This window comes from Scyliorhinus canicula, chromosome 6 (genome assembly GCF_902713615.1).
Source record: "Scyliorhinus canicula chromosome 6, sScyCan1.1, whole genome shotgun sequence".
NCBI classification, from domain to species: Eukaryota; Metazoa; Chordata; class Chondrichthyes; order Carcharhiniformes; family Scyliorhinidae; genus Scyliorhinus; species Scyliorhinus canicula.
In genome coordinates, this window is record NC_052151.1 from 36,139,457 (window position 1) to 36,163,273 (window position 23,817).

At 47.6% G+C, this 23,817-nt stretch overlaps 1 protein-coding gene across 4 annotated transcripts in view; it reads right to left on the reverse strand.

The window, feature by feature from the left end:
* Positions 1–12,037: 12,037 nt before the first annotated feature.
* amd1 (adenosylmethionine decarboxylase 1) overlaps positions 12,038–23,817 on the reverse strand; it is an 86,647-nt gene continuing 74,867 nt past the window's right edge. For all 4 annotated transcript variants that reach the window (XM_038799155.1, XM_038799154.1, XM_038799153.1 and 1 more), the window contains 2 exons: positions 20,613–20,768; positions 12,038–13,835 (listed from right to left, as the gene is read on the reverse strand). In XM_038799155.1, coding sequence (XP_038655083.1) covers positions 13,695–13,835; positions 20,613–20,768 — 297 coding nt within the window. In that variant the 3' untranslated portion in view covers positions 12,038–13,694. The remainder of the gene's footprint in view (positions 13,836–20,612; positions 20,769–23,817) is intronic.

Sequence of the window (23,817 nt, forward strand, 5' to 3'; positions counted from 1 at the left end):
TAAAAATGGGCACTTTGCAGCTGTGTGCCAGGCCCGCGCAGTCGCCGCCATCATGCCTGCAATTGCCCCCTCCCCCCAGCCGAACGCACAATGGGCGCCGCCATCTTCTCCCCCCAGGTCCACGTGCGGCCCGTGGGCGCCGCCATCTTTCCCCGCCCCCACAACGTGCACTCCATGGACGCTGCCATCTTGTTCCCAACAGGTCCTCCGGACGGCGCCATTTTGTCTCCCCCAGAGGACTGCAACGCTGGATCCGGGTCGCCGACGCTCCCCATCTGAATCCTCGGACGACCACCCGCAGCTCGCCTCGATGACACTGGACCAGTCCCGTCCTCACAACCTGGCCACCGCTTCGACTACGGTGAAAATCAACGGCCACGCGACCTCTTGCCTGCTGGACTCCGGGAGCACTGAAAGCTTTGTTCACCCAGACATGGTAAGGCGCTGCTCCCTCGCGGTTCACCCTGCCAATCAACGGATCTCCCTGGCCTCCGGATCCCACTCTGTCCCAATCCGAGGGTTCTGTGTGGTCAATCTCACTGTCCAAGGTGTGGAATTCAGCGGTTTCCGCCTCTATGTCTTCCCCAACCTCTGCGCTGCACTATTGCTGGGTCTGGATTTCCAGTGTAATCTCCAGAGCCTCACCCTCAAATTCGGCGGGCCCCTCCCCTCCACCGACCGCAACACATATATCCTCAGTGTGGTCGATGAATTCTCCAGGTTCCCCTTCGCCATCCCATGCCCCGATATGACGTCTGCCACCGTCATCAAGGCCCTCAACGCCATCTTAAATCTGTTCGGTTTCCCTGACTACATCCACAGTGACAGGGGATCCTCATTCATGAGCGATGAGCTGCATCAGTTTCTGCTCAGCAGGGGTATCGCCTCCAGCACAACGACCAGCTACAACCCCCGGGGAAAGGGGCAGGTAGAGAGGGAGAACGGGACGGTTTGGAGGGCCGTCCACCTGGCCCTACGGTCCAGAAACCTCCCAGCCGCTCGCTGGCAGCAGGTCCTCCCGGATGCACTGCACTCCATCCGGTCTCTACTGTGCACCGCCACAAATAACACACCCCATGAACGTGTTTTACCTTCCCCAGGAAGTCCACATCCGGGGTGTCGCTCCCGACTTGGCTCGCAGCTCCAGGGCCGGTCCTTCTACGTAGGCATGTCCGACTCCACAAGGCGGACCCCTTGGTGGACAGGATACACTTGCTCCACGCCAACCCCCAGTATGCCTACGTGGAGTTCCCCGACGGCCGTCAGGATACTGTCTCCCTCAGGGACCTGGCTCCCTCAGGTTCCACTCCCACACACTTCCCCACCCACGCGCCACCCTCCCCTCCCCCGGCGCTCCCAGCATTAGCCCCACCAGGTCCATCCCTCCTTCCCCTGCCCACGCTAGAGGACGAGGAAGATTTCGGCTCGCTCCCGGAGTCATCCGACTCCTGGCCAGCACCGACATCGCCACCACTGTTACGTCGCTCCCAGCGAACTGTCAAACCACCGGACCGACTTAACCTCTGACGGGCACTGGACTACCAAAATGGGCATATTTGTTTCACTTCCCCACTGTAAATTATTTGTAAATCTGTATATAGTTCCACGCCACCCCCGCACATTTTTAACAGGGGGTGAATGTGGTGAACCACTGTGTGCACCTGTATTAGGGGATGTACGGTAGGACCTGCACAACAGGTTCGCCAGTAGCCCCTGCCGGCTAGCTCCGCCCACTAGGAGCCGTATAAATATGTGTGTCCTCCTCCTCATCAGCCATTTCGCCAGCTGCAGTAGGAGGCCACGCATCTGACTGCAATAAAGCCACAGTTGTACCCAATCTGAGTCTTTTGTGCAATTGACCGTGCATCACATGGTTAGCACTGCTGCTTATGGCGCTGAGGACCAGGGTTCAATCCTGGCCCTGGCTCACTGCCCGTGTGGAGTTTGCACATTCGTCCCGTGGGTTTCACCTGCACAACCCAAACAGGTGCAGGGTAAGTGGATTGACCATGCTAAATTGCCCCTTTATTGGAAAAAAAATTGGGTACTTTTGATTTACTAAAATGTAAATAAATGAAATCAGAAAGTGAGAAAGTCCATCCGGATTTTATTTTTTGTGCAGATTTACCATTTCTTTCCCCTCACGGATCTATCATTCCCAATGTCCTATTTAAATTTGCACAGGTTTCGGTTGGGAATAATTAGCTTTCCAATTCAAATTGTTCGAGTGAAAACACCTGGGGTGTTTCATTCACATTAAAGACACTCTGCAAATGCGGGCCATTGTTGTAATTTTGATATTTCTGAAGTGACCCTGACTAATTTAGTCAGATAGGCCCGAGAGTTTGATCTGCTACCTTGCTCCTTCAACAGAGCAGCTCCCACTATATTTCTGCTGTGTGTTTCTTTAAGAATCCCTCTTCCACAGCATTGAACTCTGCTCAGCAAATCGCAAAGGTAAATTATCACTTCTCAGATGAGGATTGCGCTTCAGAAAAGAGAAATAGGCAATAGGTAATCCAGAGTAAGAATAATTAACTGGGGCGAGAGCCGACTTCACTGGGCAAGAATGGAGCTAGGCTGGTTTGACTGGGACAAAACGTTGGCGGGAAAAACTGTAGCTGAACAACGGGCTACCTTCAAAACAGAAATGTCCAGACACAGTCAAGGTATATCACCTTCAAGGGCATAAGTGGGGAAACAAATCCAGAGCTTCCTGAATGGAAAAGGAGATAGAAATTAAGATAAGGAGGAAAAAGTGTGCTGATGGCAGGTGTGAGGTAGAAAATACACTTGAAACCCAAGAGGGACACAGAAAGTTCAGAGGGGGGGGGGGGGGGGGGGTGAAAAAGCCCATCAGAAAAGCAAGGGGCAGCACGGTGGCACAGTGGTTAGCATTGCTGCCTACCGCGCTGAGGACCCGGGTTCGAATCCCGGCCCTGGGTCACTGTCCGTGTGGAGTTTGTACATTCTCCCCGTGTCTGCGTGGGTTTCACCCCCACAACCCAAAAGATGTGCAGGATAGGTGGATTGGCCACACTAAATTGCCCCTTAATTGGAAAAAATAATTGGGTACTCTAAATTTATAAAAAAAAGTTTGTAAGGATAGACCTAGCAATTACAGGACAGTCAGTTTAGAAACAATTATTCGGGATAGAATTAGTAGTCACATGATAAAATATAGGTAAATTAGGAAGAGTCAGCATGGATTTCTATGGGGAAGTTGTGTTTAACTAACTTGGAGTATTTTGAAAAGGTAAGAGGGTTGATGAGGGTATTGCTGTTGATGTAGTGTACATGGACTTTCTAAAAGCATTCAATATAGTCCCACACAACAGACTCGTGGGAAATGTTGTAGCTTATGGATAAAAGGGGCAATAGCAACATGGATACAAAATAGACTGAATAACAGCAAACACAGAGTAATGGCCAATGGATATTTTTCAGGCTGAAGGAAAGTTTGTAGTGGTGTTCCCCAGAGGTCAGCATTGGGACCCTTGCTTTTCCTCATATATATTAATGATCTAGATCTTGATGTGCAGGGGATGGTTTCAAAGCTTGTGGGTGATGCGACCATCAATTCACACGAGATGATTAGTAGCATTGAACAGTGGTTTTAATAAACTAGATCTGTGCCTGCCTGCGACTGCTCTGTACTGAGTGCCGCCTACAGGCTGCAGGTTTATATACCACCCTGAGGGGGCGGAGCCACAGGCAGAGCCCACAGGGGCATCAACATAATACAATACAGTACAGTGGTGAATTGCAGTAGCAATACGTTCACCACATTCACCCCCCTGTTAAAAATTGAAGTCCAGCGGGGGTGAAGTGGGCTCACATATCGAGTCTGTCCAGAGCCTTAATCGTTCTCTGTGATCGCCTCAGCTCCAGCTTCGCTGTGGGCATGGGTGTTGGACTCGTCGCTGTGGGCATGGGTGTTGGACTTGTCGCTGTGGGCACGGGTGTTGGACTTGTCGCTGTGGGCATGGGTGTTGGACTCGTCGCTGTGGGCACGGGTGTTGGACTTGTCGCTGTGGGCATGGGTGTTGGACTTGTCGCTGTGGGCACGGGTGTTGGACTCGTCGCTGTGGGCACGGGTGTTGGACTCATCGCTGTGGGCATGGGTGTTGGACTCGTCGCTGTGGGCATGGGTGTTGGACTTGTCGCTGTGGGCATGGGTGTTGGACTCGTCGCTGTGGGCATGGGTGTTGGACTTGTCGCTGTGGGCATGGGTGTTGGACTTGTCGCTGTGGGCATGGGTGTTGGACTTGTCACTGTGGGCATGGGTGTTGGACTTGTCGCTGTGGGCATGGGTGTTGGACTCATCACTGTGGGCATGGGTGTTGGACTTGTTGACTCCGGGAGCGTGTCGTCTGGAGCTTCATCACGGTGTGTCGGCGATGAGGGAAGGGGGGGCTGTAGGTCGTGTTGGGGTGGGGACGATGTTCAGGATCCCCAGGGGGGCAGCTAGTAGCCCGCCGTGAGGGATTTGGTTGGTGGTGATAGGCAGTGTGGGGGGGGCGCGTTGGTGATGGTTGCTGGGGAACCAGCGGGTGCCAGGTCCCGGAGGGAGACTGTATCTTGTCGGCCGTCACGGTGCGCCACGTAGGCATACTGAGGGTTGGCATGTAGAAGCTGGACCCTCTCAACCAGGGGGTCGAACTTATGGCTTCTCACGTGCTTCCGGAGGAGGACAGGCCCCGGTGTTGTCTGCCAGGGCGGAAGCGAGACCTGGAGGTGGACTTCCTGGGACAGACAAATAGACGGTCGTGCGGGGTCTCATTCGTGGCTGTGCAGAGGAGCGACCGAATGGAGTGGAGCGCATCGGGGAGGACCTCCTGCCAGCGGGAAACCGGGAGACTCCTAGACCATAGGGCCAGAAGGACGGCCTTCCATACCGTCGCGTTCTCCCTCTCCACCTGTCTGTTTCCCCGGGGTTTGTAGCTGGTAGTCCTGCTCGAGGTAATGCCCTTACCAAGCTCGTCGCTCATAAACGAGGAGCCCTGGTCACTGTGGACGTAAGTGGGGAAACCGAACAGGGTGAAGATGCTGTGTAGGGCCTTAATGACAGTGGCCGCGGTCATGTCGGGACATGGGACAGCAAAGGGGAAACGGGAATACTCATCAACGGCGTTGAGAAAGTACATGTTGCAGTCAGTGGAGGGGAGGGGCCCTTTTAAAATCGACACTGAGGCGCTCAAAGGGCCGGGAGGCCTTATCTGGTCGATAGATGTGCGGTTTGCACTCCGCGCAGACTTGGCAGTCCCTGGTCATGGCCCTGACCTCCTCGGTGGAGTAGGGCAGGTTGCGGGCCTTGATGAAGTGGAGATGCCGGGTGACCCCCGGGTGACAGAGGTAATTGTGGATGGCCTGAAGTCGGTCACCGGGCCTGCCTGCCTGGTTAAAGGTAGCGACCAGGATGACTTCTGACGCATTGCTCTCCACCTGGAAGGGGATGGACTCGTCCACCCCGTGCATTGCGGCCTTGGTAATGTCTGCCTTGATGCGGCTGAAGGCCAGACGGACCTCAGTCGTCAGGGGAAAGATGGTGGCTTTGATAAGTAGGCGGGCTTTGTCCGCATAGTTGGAGACCCACTGGGCGTAATATGAGAAGAACCCCAGGCATCTCTTCAGGGCCTTGGGGCAGTGGGGAAGGGAGAGTTGCAGGAGCAAGTGCATGCGGTCAGGGTCGGGCCCTAGGACTCCGTTTTCCACGACATAGCCAAGGATGGGTTGTGCGGAAATTGCATTTCTCCATGTTGTCGGTGAGATTAAGGGCTTGGGCGGTTTGGAGGAATTTATGAAGGTTAGTGTCGTGGTCCTGCTGATCATGGCCACAGATGGTGACATTATCCAAGTACGAGAACGTGGCCCGCAGCCCGTACTGGTCAACCATTTGGTCCATCATTCTTTGGAAGACCGAGACCCCATTGGTGACGCCAAAGGGGACCCTGAGGAAGTGGAAGAGGCGGCTGTCTACCTCAAAGACAGTGTAGTGGCGGTCTTCCGGGCAGATTGGAAGCTAGTGGTATGCGGACTTCAGATCTAACGTGGAGAAAACCCGGTAGTGTGCAATCAGATTAACCATATCCGCTATGCGGGGAAGGGGGTACGCATTGAGTTGCGCATACCGATTTATGGTCCAGCTGTAGTAGGTGTCCTGGATGGCGAGTTCCATGTGCTGTGAGGCTATGACATCCTTGTAGTTAGTTCCGAGCGAGTACCCTCCGGTCACATAGATATTCCTCCAGCGATTCCCCAGGGCATTGACGACGTGTGGTGAGGCAATGCCGCGCGAACACTTCGTTCACTGGCCTCACGTAATGTCTTTTCAGGATCGCGACCACGTCTGCGTACGTGGTCGCGTCTTCGATTAGTAAAGAGATTCTGTAGCTCAGCCGGGCGTGGAGGAGACTCAGCTTGTGTGCCTCGGTGACGGCGGGCGAGGAGGAGGCGAGGTAGGCCTCAAAGCAGCGGAGCCAGTGTGAGAAGATTCCTTTGGCTTCAGCTGCCTGTGGGTCGAGTTCCAGTCGATCATATTTGAGGGCGGCTTCCATTGCGATATCTTAGCTTATTAAATTGATGCGACCATCAATTCACATGAGACAATTAGTAAAGTGAACAGTGGTTTTAATAAGCTAGATCTGTGCCTGCCTGCGACTGCTCTGTACTGAGTGCCGCCTACAGGCTGCAGGTTTATATACCACCACCGAGGGGGTGGACCCAATATGGGCATCAACATAATACAGTCTGTGAGTTGGGCCTGTGGGTGAGTCCAGAACTAGGGGAGCTTTTAAAATGAGGGGCTTGCCTTTTAGGACAGAGATGAGAATTTATTTCACTGCCGTTGCGCAACTTTGGAACTCTCTAGCTCAGAAAGCAGGGTTGCTGAATATTTCTATGGCAGAGGTGGATAGATTCTTGCAGGCAAGGGAATGAAAGGTTATCGGGGTAAACAGGAATGAAGGACTTGAAACACAATCATTTCAACCATGATCTTATTGTCATGTGAGAGTGCCTTTAAGAAATGGATGTTTTAGCAATGTACCTTTAAGAAATGCAGTGATGTCAGAGTGTGGATGGAGCTGGGCTTTTAGCTCAGCCATTTTGAAGTTTTTAGTTTCAGTTTGAGAGAGAAGCTGAAAAGTGCCTGGCTGGTTTGCTGAGCTGCATGAAGGAAAAGAGCTATAAATATATTGAGTGTAACCTGTTGTGCTCCTATTTTTTTGAAGGGTTGAAGTCTTTTGGATGTGTAAAGGAACAGTTTGCAGGATTGGGTAGTGTTGTATTATTTTAGGGGTTATCTTTGAAGTAAGGGGTGTTAAGGGATCCAATGTTTATTTTAAAAGGTTAAGTTGAGTTAATGGAATAAACATTGTTTTGTTTTAAAAGCCACGTGTCCGTAATTGTAATACCACAGCTAGAGAACACGCCGTGTGCTTCAAAAGCAACAATCCATTAAAGGGGGGGGGGGGGGGTCGGACTCCATGATACCTTTTGGGGTTCTGAAAACACCGCTCCCTTAACATTATTTAATAGCGGAGCAGACTGGAGGCTGAATGGCCTACTTTTGCTATTTTGTTATGTCCATGTTTGTATGCAGTGATTCAAGGCAGCTCACCATCACCTTTTAAGGCAATTAGGGATGGCCATTAAATGTTGGCCTACAAATGCCCACATCCCAAAAATTAATAGAAAAAGTGCATGAATCATTGAAGGTGATAGGGGTGTTAATAAAATATGTCACATCCTGGATTTATTAAAAGGTTAGTACGCATGTGCAGCATGTAATCAAGGCGGCAAATTGAATGCTATTGTTTATTATTAGAGAAACTGAATTTCAAGTAAGGATGTGATGCTTCAGCTGTACAGGGTATTGATGAGACACCCTATCTTGAATACTGTGTGCAGTTTTAGTCTCCTTATTTAAGGAATGATGCAAATATGTTGGAGGCGGTTAACTAGATTGATTCCTGGAATGAGTGGGTTATTTTATAGAACCATAGAATTTACAGTGCCGAGGGAGGCCATTCGGCCCATCGAGTCTACCCCAGCCTTGGAAAGAGCATCCTAGTCAAGCCCACGCCTCCACCCTAACCCGGTAACCGCACTTAACCTTTTTGGACACCAAGGGCAATTTAGCATGGCCAATCCACCTAACCGGCACATCTTTGGACTGTGGGAGGTAACCGGAGCACCGGGAGGAAACCCACGCAGAGACAGGAGAGAACGTGCAGACTCCACACAGACAGTATGAGGATAGATTAGACAGGCAGGACTTATTTCCACTCGAGGTAAGAGGGAGAGATTATTTGACTGAAGGGTATAAGGTCCTGAATGGCATTGACAAGGTAGACGCAGAAATTATATTCCCTCTTGTGGGCGAGTCTAGAACTAGGGGGGCACTGTTTTAAATTTAGGAGTCACTTTCATAGGACAGAGATGATCATTTTCTCTCGAGGGTTGTTCAACTTTGGAACCCTGCCTCAGTGGAAGCGAGGTCACTGAATATTTTCACAGCAGAGATAAATTCTTAATGGGCAAGGGAATCCATGGTTATTGGGGTAGATGGGAACTCAACACAAACTCACCAGCCGCAATCTTATTGAATTGAGAAGGCTCGAGGGACCGAATGGGCTACTTCTGCTCCTATTTCGGATGTTTGTGGAGAGGATGCAGAAGATTCATGAGAATGGCTCCAGGGATGAAGAACTTCAGTTATGTAGATAGATTCTCCTTGGAGAAGGCAGAGGAGCTTCGATAGGGGAATTCAAAATCATTGGGAGTCTGGGCAGAGACTGTTCCCATTGATGGAGGGATCAAGAACCAGGGGGCACAGATTCAAGGCAATTGACCATGGAGGCAATGACGTAAGGAAAACATTTTTATGGAGCAAGTGATTGGGATGTGGAATGCACTGCCTGACGTGGCAAAGGCAGATCAATTGAGGCTTTCAAAAAGGAATTGGATCATTTCCTAAAAAGGAAACATTTGCAAGACTTTGGAGAAAAAGGTCATTAGGTGAATTGGTCCTTCTGCAAGCCAGCAGACACAACATGCCAAAAGGGTCACCGTCTGCACTGTAAACATTATGACTCCTACCAAACACTGCCCTCGACAGCATCCAGATCTGATTTTGTACCAGTCAACAAAATTGGAGCGAAGCCACTTCTGGCTAGCACTGCATGGAAAGTGTATGCCCTTTATAAACCAAACTGCTACATATACTTATCAGGGTTTCTGGAAGAATATGCCAACCGCCCACATTCGGCACTATGCTTTGGAAGGGGCTGGGAGGAATGGTTATGGGGTAGGCGAGAATGTGGAGCGAGGTTGCAATCACATCAGCCACAATCACATTGAAGGACAGTCTGTGGCTAGCACTGCGGCCTCACAGCGCCAAGGATCCGGGTTCGATCCCGGCCCCAGGTCACGTCTGTGTGGAGTTTGTACATTCTCCGTGTTTCTGTGGTCACACTCCCGCAATCGAAAAAGATTTGTAGGGTAGGTGGATTGGCTAAATTGGCCCTTTGCTGGGAAAAATAATTGGGTATTCTAAATTTATTTTTAAAATGATCGCATTGAATGGCAGAGCAGGCTCAAGGGGCCAAGTGGCCTACTCCCAATTCATGTGTTTTTTTTGGGCGAAGCTATGCTGTGATGTTGTGTCTTCTGCAATGAACCCTGCTATCCGATGGCTAAGAAACCACCCTGCAGTACAAATCTTCGAATGTCACCAAAAAATCAATTCCCAAAATGTTGAGAGTCCATGCAACATGGATAATGCAATGGTTGAATGATCGCTTGACGTTTCCCACATTGACATGCGGTTTACTGAAAGGCTATCTTCATATTTAGACACGATTACTCAGCAACATATGGAAGTTAAATGTACAGGGCAAATTACAACCACCAAAGGAAATTCAAAAACAGACTGTGTAACTAATAATGCCAAACAAAATAGAGAACAAAGTAGATACGTAGAAATATAACATGCCTTCACAGGTGAACGCAAACAAATCGTTACCCCAGAGGTGGGATGCTTTATGAAGACTGACTCCTCATATTGCCAATAGATTATACAAATGCTTTTGTGGTCCACATGAACAAGATTTTATGCATAGTGTCCCACTTTACCTATAAACTGGGCACAGAAAATGGAGTGAACATAATCCCAGTTGCAAGGACCCTCTCTGTTGATTCCCATTTCTTTATTTTTGCCGTCATCCTTTTGATCCATGGATGCTTGATGGACAATACCTTTACGTTGAGCAGGGGAAGTGAGAAATTCAAAAGTTACAAGAGAGTACACTCTGCTAGCTTTTGGACAACAGAACTCAAAGACCTTTAGGCACCCACGGGATCAGTGGGTCACGAGTTCATTGGTGGCTAATGAATTGGCCAGAAGGTTGTATTCTGCCTGGTAACAGGTGATAATGGGCCCGGCCCGAGTGGGCTGATTTTCTGAGAGCCTGGGGAAAGACAGTTGAGTCCTGGGTGCCCAGAGGAAAGAAACTGCTCGCCCTCTCCCTAGTGTTTTCTCCAGAGAAACTGCATAGATGCGCACATAATTTCAGGGGTGACAGCAACCAGAGATAGAGCAATCTGGTGACCTGTTCATAGGGGGAAAATTTGCGAGATTGGAGGAAGAGTACAAGCTGCCCGGGGGAATGGTTTTAGGTACCTGCAGGTCCAGGATTTTGCAAAGAGAAAGGCTCCGTCCTTTCCTGGGCTGCCAGCCCTGGGGATGCAGGACTAGGTACTGTTGAGGGATGAGATAGGAGAGAGGATGGTGGGCATATAAAATGCAAGTGTGAGGATCTGGGAGGATAGGTGGAGGCTTGGATGTGGGTGGAGGTGCTACAGAGGGTGAATGCGTCCTCATAATGTGTGAGGTTAAACCTCATTCAGTTTAAAATCGTCCAGAGGACATATACGATGGCAGTAAGGATGAGTAGGTTTTTTAAAAAAATGTAGAATACCCAATTATTTTTTTCTTCAATTAAGGGCCAATTTAGCATGGCCAATCCACCTAACCTGCACATCTTTGGGTTGTGAGGGTAAAACCCACATAGACATGGGGAGAATATGCAAACTCCACACGGATAGCGACCCAGGGTGGGATTTGAACCCGGGTACTCAGCGCTGCAGTCCCAGTGCTAACCACTGCGCCACATGCTGCCCATAGTGGGCTTTTTGATGGGGTGGAGGATAGGTGTGGGCTTTGCGCTGGGAGTCCCGTCCACATGTTTTGGGTGTGTCCAAAGCTGAAGGGGTTCTGCCAGGATTCGTGGACGTAATGTCCTATGGTGCTGGGGCTGGAGATATTTGGGGTGTCGGAAGACCCAGGAGGCCTTTGACTTCCTGAGAGCTCAGAGACAGATCATGCTCTGGGTGGAGGGATTCAGAGCTGCTGAATGTGGGGGTGAGGGTGAGCGACCTGGTCGAATTCCTGAGGCTGGAGAAGGTCAAGTTAGTCTTGAGGGGCTCAGTCGATGGGTTCACTCAAGAGGTAGAGGCCGGGCATTGATTTCTTTAAGGTTTGAGGGGTCAGCAAAGGGGGTGGGGGGGGGGTGTCAATGGGCAAGTCAGGATAGGAGAAGAGGAGAAGGATGTTTTTCCAAGAATTATTTGTTCATTTCAATTGTGTTGCAGCTCTGGGTCAAGTCGAGCTGGAAGTGACCACGCACTAGCCCAATAGTGGTAACAGCGTATCAGGTTCCTTCATTCGAGGGAATTCAATAACAAAACATTTAAAATAGTTTCAGTGCACTCGTAAGGTAAGTGTGGTGCTTATCATATATCTTCAAATGTAGAGTGTAAAAGTTCATCAATCCCTTAAGCGCAAAATAATTAAAATAACACCTCCAATTATTTGCTGAAAGTGAAGATTCATCCCATTAAAGATATTTGAATTGTAATGCATCTTGACCGGTGGTATGATAGGTCCTAAAAATGTTAATCATGTGTAAAAATATCCAGACTTTGTCCATGCGGGTGTTATGATTACTGAACAGACATGAATAAAATTGACAGATTCCATAAATCTCAATTTTATTGAAGCATCTTGTAGTACAGATAAAAGATTTCAGAACTCGAATTAAAATATTTTAAACAACTTGGCATAAAAGTTTCAATGGCGCCAAAATTTCCCCTTAACTGAACAGCACCAATGAGCAAAAATATTGTAATCTTTCACAGTAGAGACTAATCATCACAAATTAGATTTTTCTAAATTGGAGCATATGTTTTAGCTGACTGCATGTATAAAACAGCTCAACCCATAACCCAAATGGAATCTAACATTTTTATAATTCAGGACATGTGGATGGGCTCACAACCTCTCAAGGTTGCACTTCTTGAATGTCTTTTTTTTTAATTAAAAAAAAATGATTGGTCCACAACAGAGCTCGCAGGCTTTATGATTATTTTTCAATTGTCTAAGTATCTACTGCAAATAAATTTTAATTTCAAAACTGGAATCTTTTAATTAACAAAAGAAAAAGCGTGGCAAATATACCAGCCACTTCACCAACAACCAAATTTCTTTAAAGGTTTTAAACAATTTCAAGCAAACCAAAGTTACACTGTTCACGTGTTTATGGGGCAAATGCCACATCATGTTCCTATGCATTTGTATTGAAACTCAGAAAAGCAAGTCAGGCCAAATCTCCAGAAAAATCAGTAGAAAGGGGCTAAAACCATCTTATTGTGATTTTCAGCACCAATAATTATTCCCCATTTTACTGATTATACCTTGTGGCCATGCCCGTTTCTATCTGTGCCCATACCATCTGAACATTTCTCCAACAATTTATTAACATATTAGTGTACTACCAAGTGATACAGCAGAAAATAGACGGGGCGTCTTGGGATTGCTCTCAACATCTGAATAAAGGTCATTACTTCTTAAACTAAACTGACCTAGTCCAGTTTACACGCTACCTGTTCACCTTTAAATGGGGAATTCCGACAAAAAAATTTGGGGCGGGCAAACCCTGGCATGCTTAAAGTCGGATGTTCAATAGCCTTTCCACCAATTAATGTTTTTATTCAAAAAAATTAAATGGAATGTGCCAGATTTTGTCTGCTGGAAACAAAGTAGTTTTGGTCAAGAGATATCACACAAGAATCCCAACACAAAAATCTACCAGTCATATTAAAATTCTGATTAAACTGACATGCTATCCAATGCAGCGTGGGCACCTGGGAAGTTGATCCACATCAGCAAATAAAGACTTTCCAATTCTTTCTAGGACATTTGACTGGAAGGAAAACAAGTGAACAAACGGCTCTAAACAGGCCAGGGCTCACACCTAATGAGGACGAAAACCTTGTCTGTGGAGAATTTTTGGCGTCACCTGTAGAAAACCTACATACCGCACATTTCTAACTTTGCAAGTGTTATATAACTGTAAACAAAAAGCACTGAACTGCTCTACATGCACTTCAATATCACAGCAAGAATGACCTAGCATAACTAAACAGCGAAAAGAGCATTCATGCAAGATATCCAACTCTTTGTTACAAGAACGGTTACATTTAAAACTTGACACAATTCTATTATGGTTACATACAGGGCCGACAAAACTGATAAAATGGTGGCCGTGTGATGTTTGGCCCTTGCTACCATGAACTAGAGGTAGGCCACCATTTACCTTGCACTTCTTTTTACGTTTTTTCATCTTTGCTATTCAACTCTGCTGTCTCTGACAATTCTTGACATAACTGGAAAAAACAAAATTGTAATCATTGAACTGGGCACACTGGCAATCGAGGCGCTTGAATCCTTCAATTTTCTGCGGAGAAGAAAATGAACTGCGACATTTGGAGTTCTGGAATGAAAGAAAAAAGTGTATTACAATAAAGGTGTGTCAGGCAATTTAACTTCAATCACCTAAAACATTGGCCCAATTGATATCAAGTAAAAGTTCAATTGAAAAGAACACCATAGTGGTTGCATCAAAAGAGTTGGAAGTTACAAAAATGAACCGGAAATAGAGTGTAATAAACTGACAACTTGGATTTATTTCATTCATGGAATGGAATGGACATCCTCAAATGGACACTGAAGCTCTGAAGTTGAACAAAAACAAGATGATGGTCAAGAAGCTTGAAAAGTATGATGCGTTCTTTGCCTCGGAGTACCTTATTAAGCAGATTCCTTGTATTCTGGGCCTTGGTCTCAACAAGGCTGGCAAATGCCCCTCTCTCCTCACGCACAATGAGAACATGCTAACCAAAGTGGATAAAGTCAAATCGACCATCAAGTTCCAGATGGAAAGGTGCTGTGTTTGTCAGTCACAGTGGGCAATGACTGCAGAGGAACTGGTTTACATCATGCATTAGGACCTGGTTTACATCATCCATTTGGCCACCAACTTCCTGGTCTCACTGCTGAAGAACCTGCTTCCAGAACACCACCATCATACACGTGCCAAAGAACCAGACTAAACTACTACCGCCCAGTGGCCTTGACATCTATCATGAAGTGCTTCGAGAGGTTGGTCATAAGACCCTAAGACATAGGAACAGAATTAGGCCACTTGGCCCATCGAGTCTGCTCCGCCATTCAATCGTGGCTGATATTTTTCTCATCCCCATTCTCCTGCCTTTTCCCCATAACCCCTGGTCCCCGTATTAATCAAGAACCTATCTATTTCTGTCTTAAAGACACTCAGTGATTTGGCCTCCACTAGCCTTCTGCAGCAAAGAGTTCCACAGATTCACTACCCGCTGGCTGAAGAAATTCCTCCTCATCTCTTGTTTTAAAGGATCGTCCCTTTAGTCTGAGATGGTGTCCTCTGGTTCTAGTTTTACCTACAAGTGGAAACATCCTCTCCACGTCCACTCTATCCAGGCCTCACATTATCCTGTAAGTTTCAATAAGATCCCCCCTCATCCTTCTAAACTCTAACGAATACAGACCCAGAGTCTTCAACCATTCATGAGACACATCAACTCCATACTCGCAGAATGCCTTGATCCACTGCAATTCTCATACCGCCACAACCGGTCCACAGCAGATGCTATCTCCCTGGCTCTACACTCATCCCTGGATCATCTCTACAACAAGGACTCAGACTCCTATCGTGACTACAGCTCCGCCTTAATCCCAGCTAGGCTCACATCTAAACTCCAAAACCTAGGACTTGGCTCCACCCTCTGCAACTGGATCCTCAACTTCCTGACCCACAGACCACAATCAGTAAGGATAAACAACACCTCCTCCACGATAGTCCTTAATACCGCAGCCACGCAAGGCTGAGTACTTAGCATCCGAATATATACCCTATACATACACGAGTGTGCAAAGTTCGGCTCCAACTCAATCTACAAGTTTGCTGATGACTTGATGATAGTGGGTCAGATCTCCAACAACTCTGAGTCAGAATACAAGAAGGAGATAGCGAGCCTAGTGGAGTGGTTTAACGACAATAATTTCTCTCTCAATGTCAGTAAAACTAAAGAGCTGGTCATTGACTTTAGGAAGCTAAGTATTGTACACACCCCTGTCTGCACCAACGGGGCCCAAGGAGGAGATGGTTGACAGCTTCAAATTCCTAGGTGTGCACATCACCAACAGTCTGCACAGGACAACTGTACACAGAACAATACTTTTCACTGTACCTCGGTACACGTGACAATAAATCTATATCTAGAATGTGCATTTACCTATACATCAAGGGCAGTATGGGTAAGCTGCAGCACCTATACTGAGTGCACTGTGCTATTATATATTTTAAATAAAATATTTTACTGCAAAATAAAATTATTAAAAAAAAAATTTGGAATGTTCAATTTTTTTCCAATTAAGGGGCAATTTAGCATGGCCAATTTGGCTAACCTACACATCTTTTTGGGTTGTGGGTGTGAGACCAAGCAGACACAGAGAATGGGCAAACTCCACACGGACAGTGACCTGCTGCCGGGATCGATCCCAGGTCCTTGGCGCTGTGAGGCAGCAGTGCTAACCACCGTGCCGCCCAACAAAATGGGGACATAACTGGTAAACACAGCATTTATTGTCCATTCCTAATTGCGCTTAAGGTAGTGGAGTCACCTTCTTGAACTGCTCCATGATGTATAGTGTAGGTACAGAGTGCTGTTAGGGAGGGAGCTGCAGGCTTTTGACCCAACAGCGAAGGTACAATATAGTTCCAAGACAGGATGGAATGTGGCTTGGATAAGGAACTTGCAGGTATTGCTGTTCCAATGTGCCCGCTGGCCATGTCATTCTAGTTGGTAACTGTCGCTTGTTTGGAAGCAGGAACCAAAATAAGAGTAACTGTGAGCTCTCTCTCCTGGATGCAATCGATGTGGAATGATTGTACAGGAAGGTGAATACTGTGGCACTAATAAAGATTATTATTCTTCTGGATAGTGTTCCGTTGCTCCAGTCTTGAAGGAGCTGCAGTCATCCAGGCAAGTGGAGACTCTTCCAACAAATTCCTGACTTTTGCCTTGTAAATGGTGGTCAGGCTTTGAGAATCAGGAAATGAGTTACTCACGAAAGGATCCCAAGTTTCTGACCTGCTCCTGTGTTACAATTTTTACAGATTTTTTGGTCAATGGTACCATTACAGGTGGTGGTGGTGCGGATTTCAACAATGGTAATGCCGGTGAATGTCAAGGGGAGATAGATGATAGATTAAGAGTTCTGAAGAAGCCATACACTACACTCAATACCACTCTTTTGACTTCCTGTTTGGCCAAACATTGCTCCTCCACATATCCACCGACTCACAACAACCTACAAAATAAGGTCGATTTGGACTTCAACGCAAATTCCACCTGGATAAATGAATGGGAATCAAATACCTGGTTTCAAACCCAACCCAACAACTTCCTGGTCCCAACCTTCCATGGAAAGAATTCAGGTTCAGGACTGGCCAGGGCCCCTGCTTGGCCAACCTCAAAAGATGGGCCATTAATGCCAGCCCCCTATGTGTCTGTGTGAGAGAGCAAACTATGCACCACATCATTGAAGAACGTCCAATCCAAAGGCTCAGTGGAGGCCTATCCACACTCAACACAGGAGGACAAGAAATTGCCTGGCTTAGGAACTTTACATTCGCTCAACAAATTGGACTCGAAATATTGGTTTCTCTGTCCACTGATACTGCCAGACCTGCTGAAATTTTCCAGCATATTCTTTATACTTTAGATCTCCATCATCCAAGTTTGCTTTTAATTTGGCTAGATTTGCCCTTCTGTGAGGTGATCATTGCCAGGCACTCGGGTATCAAATGTTACTTGCCACACATCAGTCCAAGCCTGAAGGTTGCTGGTCTTGCTGCATTTGGGTAAAGGCTGCTTCATTATCTGAGGAATTGAAACACTCTTGACTGAATGTAAATCCTCAGTTCTGACCTCATGATGGAGGGAAGGTCATTGATGAAGCACTGAAGATGGTTTAGCCTCAAATTGTTCCCCAAGGATTTCCTGGAGCAGCAGCCTGGAATGGAGATGAATGGCCTCCAACAAACACAATCACCTTCCTTTGTGCTAGGTTTGGTTCCAACCAGTGGAGAGCTACCCGCAAACCATTCCCATGGACTTGAATTTTGATGGGGCTCTTTGAAATCAAGGGCAGTCACTCGCGTTTCACCGCTGGGATTTAGCTCTTTTGTATATGCTTGGACCAAGACTGTAACTTGATTTGGTGTCAAGTGGCTGTGGCAAAACCCAAACTGATCAAGTTACTTTTGTCCAAGTTCTGTTTGATAGCATTGCTGACAACAGGTTTCGATAGGGCTGACCACAGATGAGGAAAAACAGTTCCCATCAATTGGTGGCAAAAAAGGCTGGGGACACAGATGGAAGGATTGGGGCAAAAGATAAGGAGGTACATGAACCCAGCTACAGTGTTAAGCAAGGAACAAGGAACTACTGTAAGTGAAGTTTGCACAACGTTCAGCACCATTTGCAACACCTCAGATACTAAAGCAGTTCATAAAATCCAGAGATTTCCTAAAATGCAGGCCATTTGGCCCATCAAGTCTGCACTGACCCTCTGATAGAGCACCTTACCTAGGTCCACTCCCTCATCTATCCTGCACATCTTTGGACACTAATGGAGTTTAGCATGGCCAGTCTTTTTTTAGAATCGCTACAGAGCCATTTTGGCCCATCGAGTCTGCATCGATCCACTTCGCCCTATCTCCGTAACCCAACCTGCACATCCCTGGCCACTAAGGGGTAATTTAGCATGGCCAATCCATCTAACCTATACATATTTGGACTAAGGGAAGAAATCGGAGCATGCGGAGGAAATGGTCACAAACAGGCAGGGGGACAAACTCCACACAGTCACCGCAGGCTAAACCTGTGAACCCAATTGAACCCTTGTCCCTGGCATTGTGTAGCAACAGTGCTACCCAGTGTGCCACCCTTACCCAATCTACTTAACCTGCACATTTTTGCGCTGTGGAAGGAAACTGGAATACCTCGAGGAACCAGGCAGACAGAGGTCCAAATGCAGCAAGACCTGACAACTTTCAGGCTCGGGTTGATAAGTGAGTAATATTTGCACCACACAAGTGCCAAGTAATGATCATCTTCAACAAGAGAGAACCCACCCATACCCCATGACATCCAATGGAATTACCAAAGCTGAACCTCCACTATCAACATCCTGGGGGTTTATCATCGATTCAAAACTAAAACTGAACATTCTCCCTGCGTCTGTGTGGGTTTCACCCCCACAACCCAAAGATTTGCAGGGTGGGTGGATTGGCCACACTAAATTGCCCCTTAATTGAGAAAATAATAATTGGGTATTCTAAATTAAGAAAAAAACCTGAAACTGAACCAGACATATAAATACTGTGGTTACAACAGCAGATCAGAGACGGGGAATTTTGTGGGATCTCAGGGCTGGTTTAGTTGTGGGCTAGACAGCTGGTTTGTGATGCAGAACAAGGCCAGCAGTGCGGGTTTAATTCCCTTACCAGCTGAGAATTCTGAATTCTCCCTCTGTGTACCCGAACTGGCGCCGGAATGTGGTGACTAGGGGCTTTCACAGTAACTTCATTGCTGTTAATGTAAGCCTACCTGTGACAATAAAAAGATTATTATTTTCTTCCGACTCCTCAGAGCCTCTCCATTATCTACAAGGCACAAGTCAGGCGTGTAATGGAATATTTTCCACTTGTCTGGATGAGTGCGGCTCCAATAACACTCAAGAAGCTTGACACTACCCAGGACAAAGCAACCGCTTGATCAGCACCCTCTTCCACTCTAAAAATCCACTCCCTCCCACCGACACACGGTGGCAGCAATGTGTACCATCCACAAGACAACTGCAGCAACCCACCAAGTTTCTTTCGTCAGCACCTTCCAAACCTCATACCTCTACCATGGCCTCCACAGCCTTCTAGAGGATGAAGTCAACGAGTGTTTTTAAGACAGATATATATAGGGAATCAGGGGTTGTGGGGAGAAAGCAGGAGAATGGGGATGTGAAACATAACAACCATGATTGAATGGTGCAGCAGACTCGATGAGCCAAATGGCCTAATTCAGCTTCTATGTTTTGAGGTCCTAGAAGGACATGGGCAGATGATGTATGGGAACACCATCGCCTGAAAGTTTCACACCAAGCCACACACCACCCTGGCTTTGAACTATATCACCATTCCTCCACCATCTCCAGCCAAATTTCTGGAACCTCCTTCCTAATAACACTGTGGATGTACCTACATCACATGCTTCCACCTACTCTGCAACGGTTCAAGACGGCAGTTCACCACCACTAAGGGCAATTAGGGATGGACAATAAATCCTGGCCTGGCCAGTGACACCCACATCTGGTGTACAAATAAATAAAGTTAACAAGATGGGAGTTTCATAGTCATCACCAGTGATACTTGTTTTTTTTTAAAATCCCAGATTTATTTAATTGAACTTCAATTTCCCCAGCTTTTGTATTGGGATTTGAACTGAAGGCTCCGAATCACTAGTCCAGGAACATTACACTCTTACAGATGTTGTTGTGAAGTTTTTTAAATTTGTCAGAACTTCAAAATTCTGAACATTTTGCCAACTCAGATGTTTGCAGAAAGCAGTTATTTGGAAGAATGACTTTGCTTAAGTTCTGTTTAAGAATAATGCCGTCATTCTTGGGATACAAGTGTCACTGGGAAGATCAGCAATTCAATACAACCGAATGGTTTGTTCGGCCACTTCAGAGAGCAGCTGAGAGGCAGCCACATTGGCGTTGGTCTGTACATCATATAAACTAGACTTGGTAGAGACAGCAGGAATGATTGAATTGGTTGTAATTTTGTCCACAGCGATCCAACACCTTCAATGTCACTTACACTTCCACCAGCTTTTTACTTTCAGATTAAGAATAATAAGTGATGGCAAACTCTCAGACTGCCATGGTGGGATTTGTACATAGTCAAGTACAAAAAAAACATGAGAACACCCCCCCCCAGTCTTCTTCCAAAACAAGTTCACCTGTCTGAAACCTTTGTTTTCTCTCGGCACAGATGCTGGCAGCCTGCCGAGCACTTCCTGCATTTTTCGATATTATTGCAGATTCCTAGCATGCAGCAGCTTGATGTTATACCAACTTAGTTTTACAGCAAGACCTAGAATCTCACCTGGTTAACAAAAAGGGTTGTGACAAATTTCCCTGGCTTGAAGACATCTACAACTTTTTTGATTAGATCGTCGTAGGAAGTCTGGGCCAAGTTAGTCTCAAAACTAACATAGGAGAAGTCTGGTTCTGGGGTGATGTGAATTGTCCAGTAAGTCCCCTAAAAAGATAATGCAAAATTACAGCATTTAATGACTTGTTTCAGTTAGTCACCTGCTGCCTTTGGTGGTTCCACAGCAGAGATTGCAAAGCCAAAGCTAAATGTTTCTCCATTATCAATACATCATTATGCCATGCTTCGATCAGTGGTACTAAAACACGACCAGCCGAGTGAAATTTAAAACCTGCTCGGGAAGGGCATAGGGAGGGGGCAGGGAAAACAGATTGCAACACATTTCAATATTTCGACCAGATCCCAAACTGAATATTCCTGTTTTTCTTTCAGAAATTAGAGATCTCCAAATCTTCATGTGGGAAATAATAAAAACATTCCATTTATACACACCTGATAACCAGCTAGGACCTTAAAAACAGAAACATTAAAGAAGTGTCTATGCAGTGGAACTCAAACCAGCTTTCAGCATAGGTGGCCAAGCTCTTCCTGATTGGGGGAGGGTGAAGAGTGAAGGAATCAGGAGCTATTATTTAGATTAAAAGGGGTGTTAGCAGACTTGGGTAAACCCAGGAGATCCTAGAGGTAAATCTATTTAAAGCTTCAAAGAGAAAGATCCTTCCAATCTAGGAAAATAAAGTAAATTCTGGTAGGATAGACAAAGTCAGATCACTGTACACTGCAGCCAAGTAGGATTTTTGCATTCGGGCAAGGCACATCTTGTGATTGAGCAGGCCATTTTGTAGCTATACCATCCACAAGATCAGGAAACATAAGGGGCGCGATTCTCCGACCCCCACGCCGGGTGGGAGAATCGCGGGAGTGGCGGGCGAACCACGCCACGCCACCCTGGCACCCCCACGCGATTCTCCCACCCCCCCCCAAAATGGCGTGTCACGTTTTGCGACAGGCCGCTTGGAGAATCGTTGCTCCGGTCCAGCGGCGATTCTCCTGCCCGGATGGGCAGAGCGGCCTGCCGAATCCGACCGGTTCACGCCGGCGCCAACCACACCTGGTCGCTGCCGGCGTGCACATCGCGCGACCGCTGCGTGTGGGGCCTGTGGGGGGCGGAGGGAGGATCGAGCACCAGGGGTGTGCTCAGGAGGGGTCTGGCCCGCGATCGGTGCCCACCGATCGTCGGGCCGGCGTCTCTGCAAGACGCACTCTTTTCCCTCCGCCGCCCCACAAGATCAATCCGCCATGTCTTGTGGGGCAGCGGAGGGGGAGACGGCAACCGCGCATGCCCGGGTGACGTCATTTAGTCATCGCCGGCCGCGTCGCTTTGACGCAAGCGTCAAGGCCCGTGCGCGAGATTGACGCGCCGCCGCTCCTAGCCCCCCCCCCCCCCCCCCCCCCCCACACCCGAGGAGAATAGGGGGCGAGGAGCGGCCTCTGACGCCAGAGTGAAACACACCGGGTTTCACTCCGGCGTCGGCACTTTGTCTCCCTTTGGGAGAATTTCGCCCAAGGTGTTAATGCTCATTTACTTTGAAGTTCAGTAAATCATAATCTAAATAAACAAAAAGGTTTTCATTTGTAAAACACAACTGCTGCTCGCAGCAGACGATAAACCTCAGGTTTCCGATGGACTGTAAACTGAAAAAAATTGAAGGATGACCAGACTAGGCCCGAACAATTTGCATTTTTCAAAGTAGGGAACTTCCGAAGATGAAATTCCAAAAAATTGGTCATGGATGTAAAACTTGGGGAGGCACGATGGCGCCGAGGACCCGGGTTCGATCCTAGCCCCGGGTCACAGTCTGCGTGGAGTTTGCACATTCTCCCTGTGTCTGCGTGGGACTCACCCCCACAGCCCAAAGATGTGCCAGGTAGGTGGATTGGCCACGCTAAATTGCCCCTTCATTGGAAAAAAATAATTGGGTACTCTAAATTTATAAAAAAAATATGTAAACATCGAACAGATTACACAGCACATCTGAAGGCAGCCTCAGCTCACTTCATTGAGATGTGCATAAGTAATCATTATTGATCTTCACTGAATGCATCGCTCTTAACCAAATGACACATGACCACTGATTCTCACTGATCAGTTAACCATTGAGTGCTTATACGATAATCCAAGGCAAACTCATGCCCTGGTAATGTCATCTGTCACTCTGGCAAGGAAGTATATACACAATAGCCACCTGAAAAGGATCAAGGACCAAACCACTGATTACCTTTGCCTCATTTTCGATTTCCCACCCTACCGGAGTCAAAGAGGAACAGATAATCAGAACCTGGAATTCAGTCAATGCCAGTTTTGGTCCACCAGAGATGACTGTTTCCCAGTATTCACCTTCCTGTACAATCATTCCACATCGATTGCATCCAGGAGAGAGCTCTCACAGTTTCTCTTATTTTGGATGAATCTACCTTATTTATTAAAAATTGAACTAAGTGTAGATATTTTTAATCCTTTAGCTATACAAGTTATTAGTCCTGGAAACAAAAACAAAACCTATCTTTGCAGCAGTGCACCCCCACTCAGGAGCCGTACTGATTGGTGATGACCAACTTAGACAGCCCTGCCGCGGCATCTCTCTGTACGGTTAGACAGCCCTGCCCCGGCATCTCTCTGTACGGTTAGACAGCCCTGCCCCGGCATCTCTCTGTACGGTTAGACAGCCCAGCCCCGGCATCTCTCTGTACGGTTAGACAGCCCTGCCGCGGCATCTCTCTGTACGGTTAGACAGCCCTGCCCCGGCATCTCTCTGTACGGATAGACAGCCCTGCCCCGGCATCTCTCTGTACGGTTAGACAGCCCTGCCCCGGCATCTCTCTGTACGGTTAGACAGCCCTGCCCCGGCATCTCTCTGTACGGTTAGACAGCCCTGCCCCGGCATCTCTCTGTACGGTTAGACAGCCCTGCCCCGGCATCTCTCTGTACGGTTAGACAGCCCTGCCCCGGCATCTCTCTGTACGGTTAGACAGCCCAGCCCCGGCATCTCTCTGTACGGTTAGACAGCCCAGCCCCGGCATCTCTCTGTACGGTTAGACAGCCCTGCCCCGGCATCTCTCTGTACGGAGAGACAGCCCTGCCCCGGCATCTCTCTGTACGGTTAGACAGCCCTGCCCCGGCATCTCTCTGTACGGT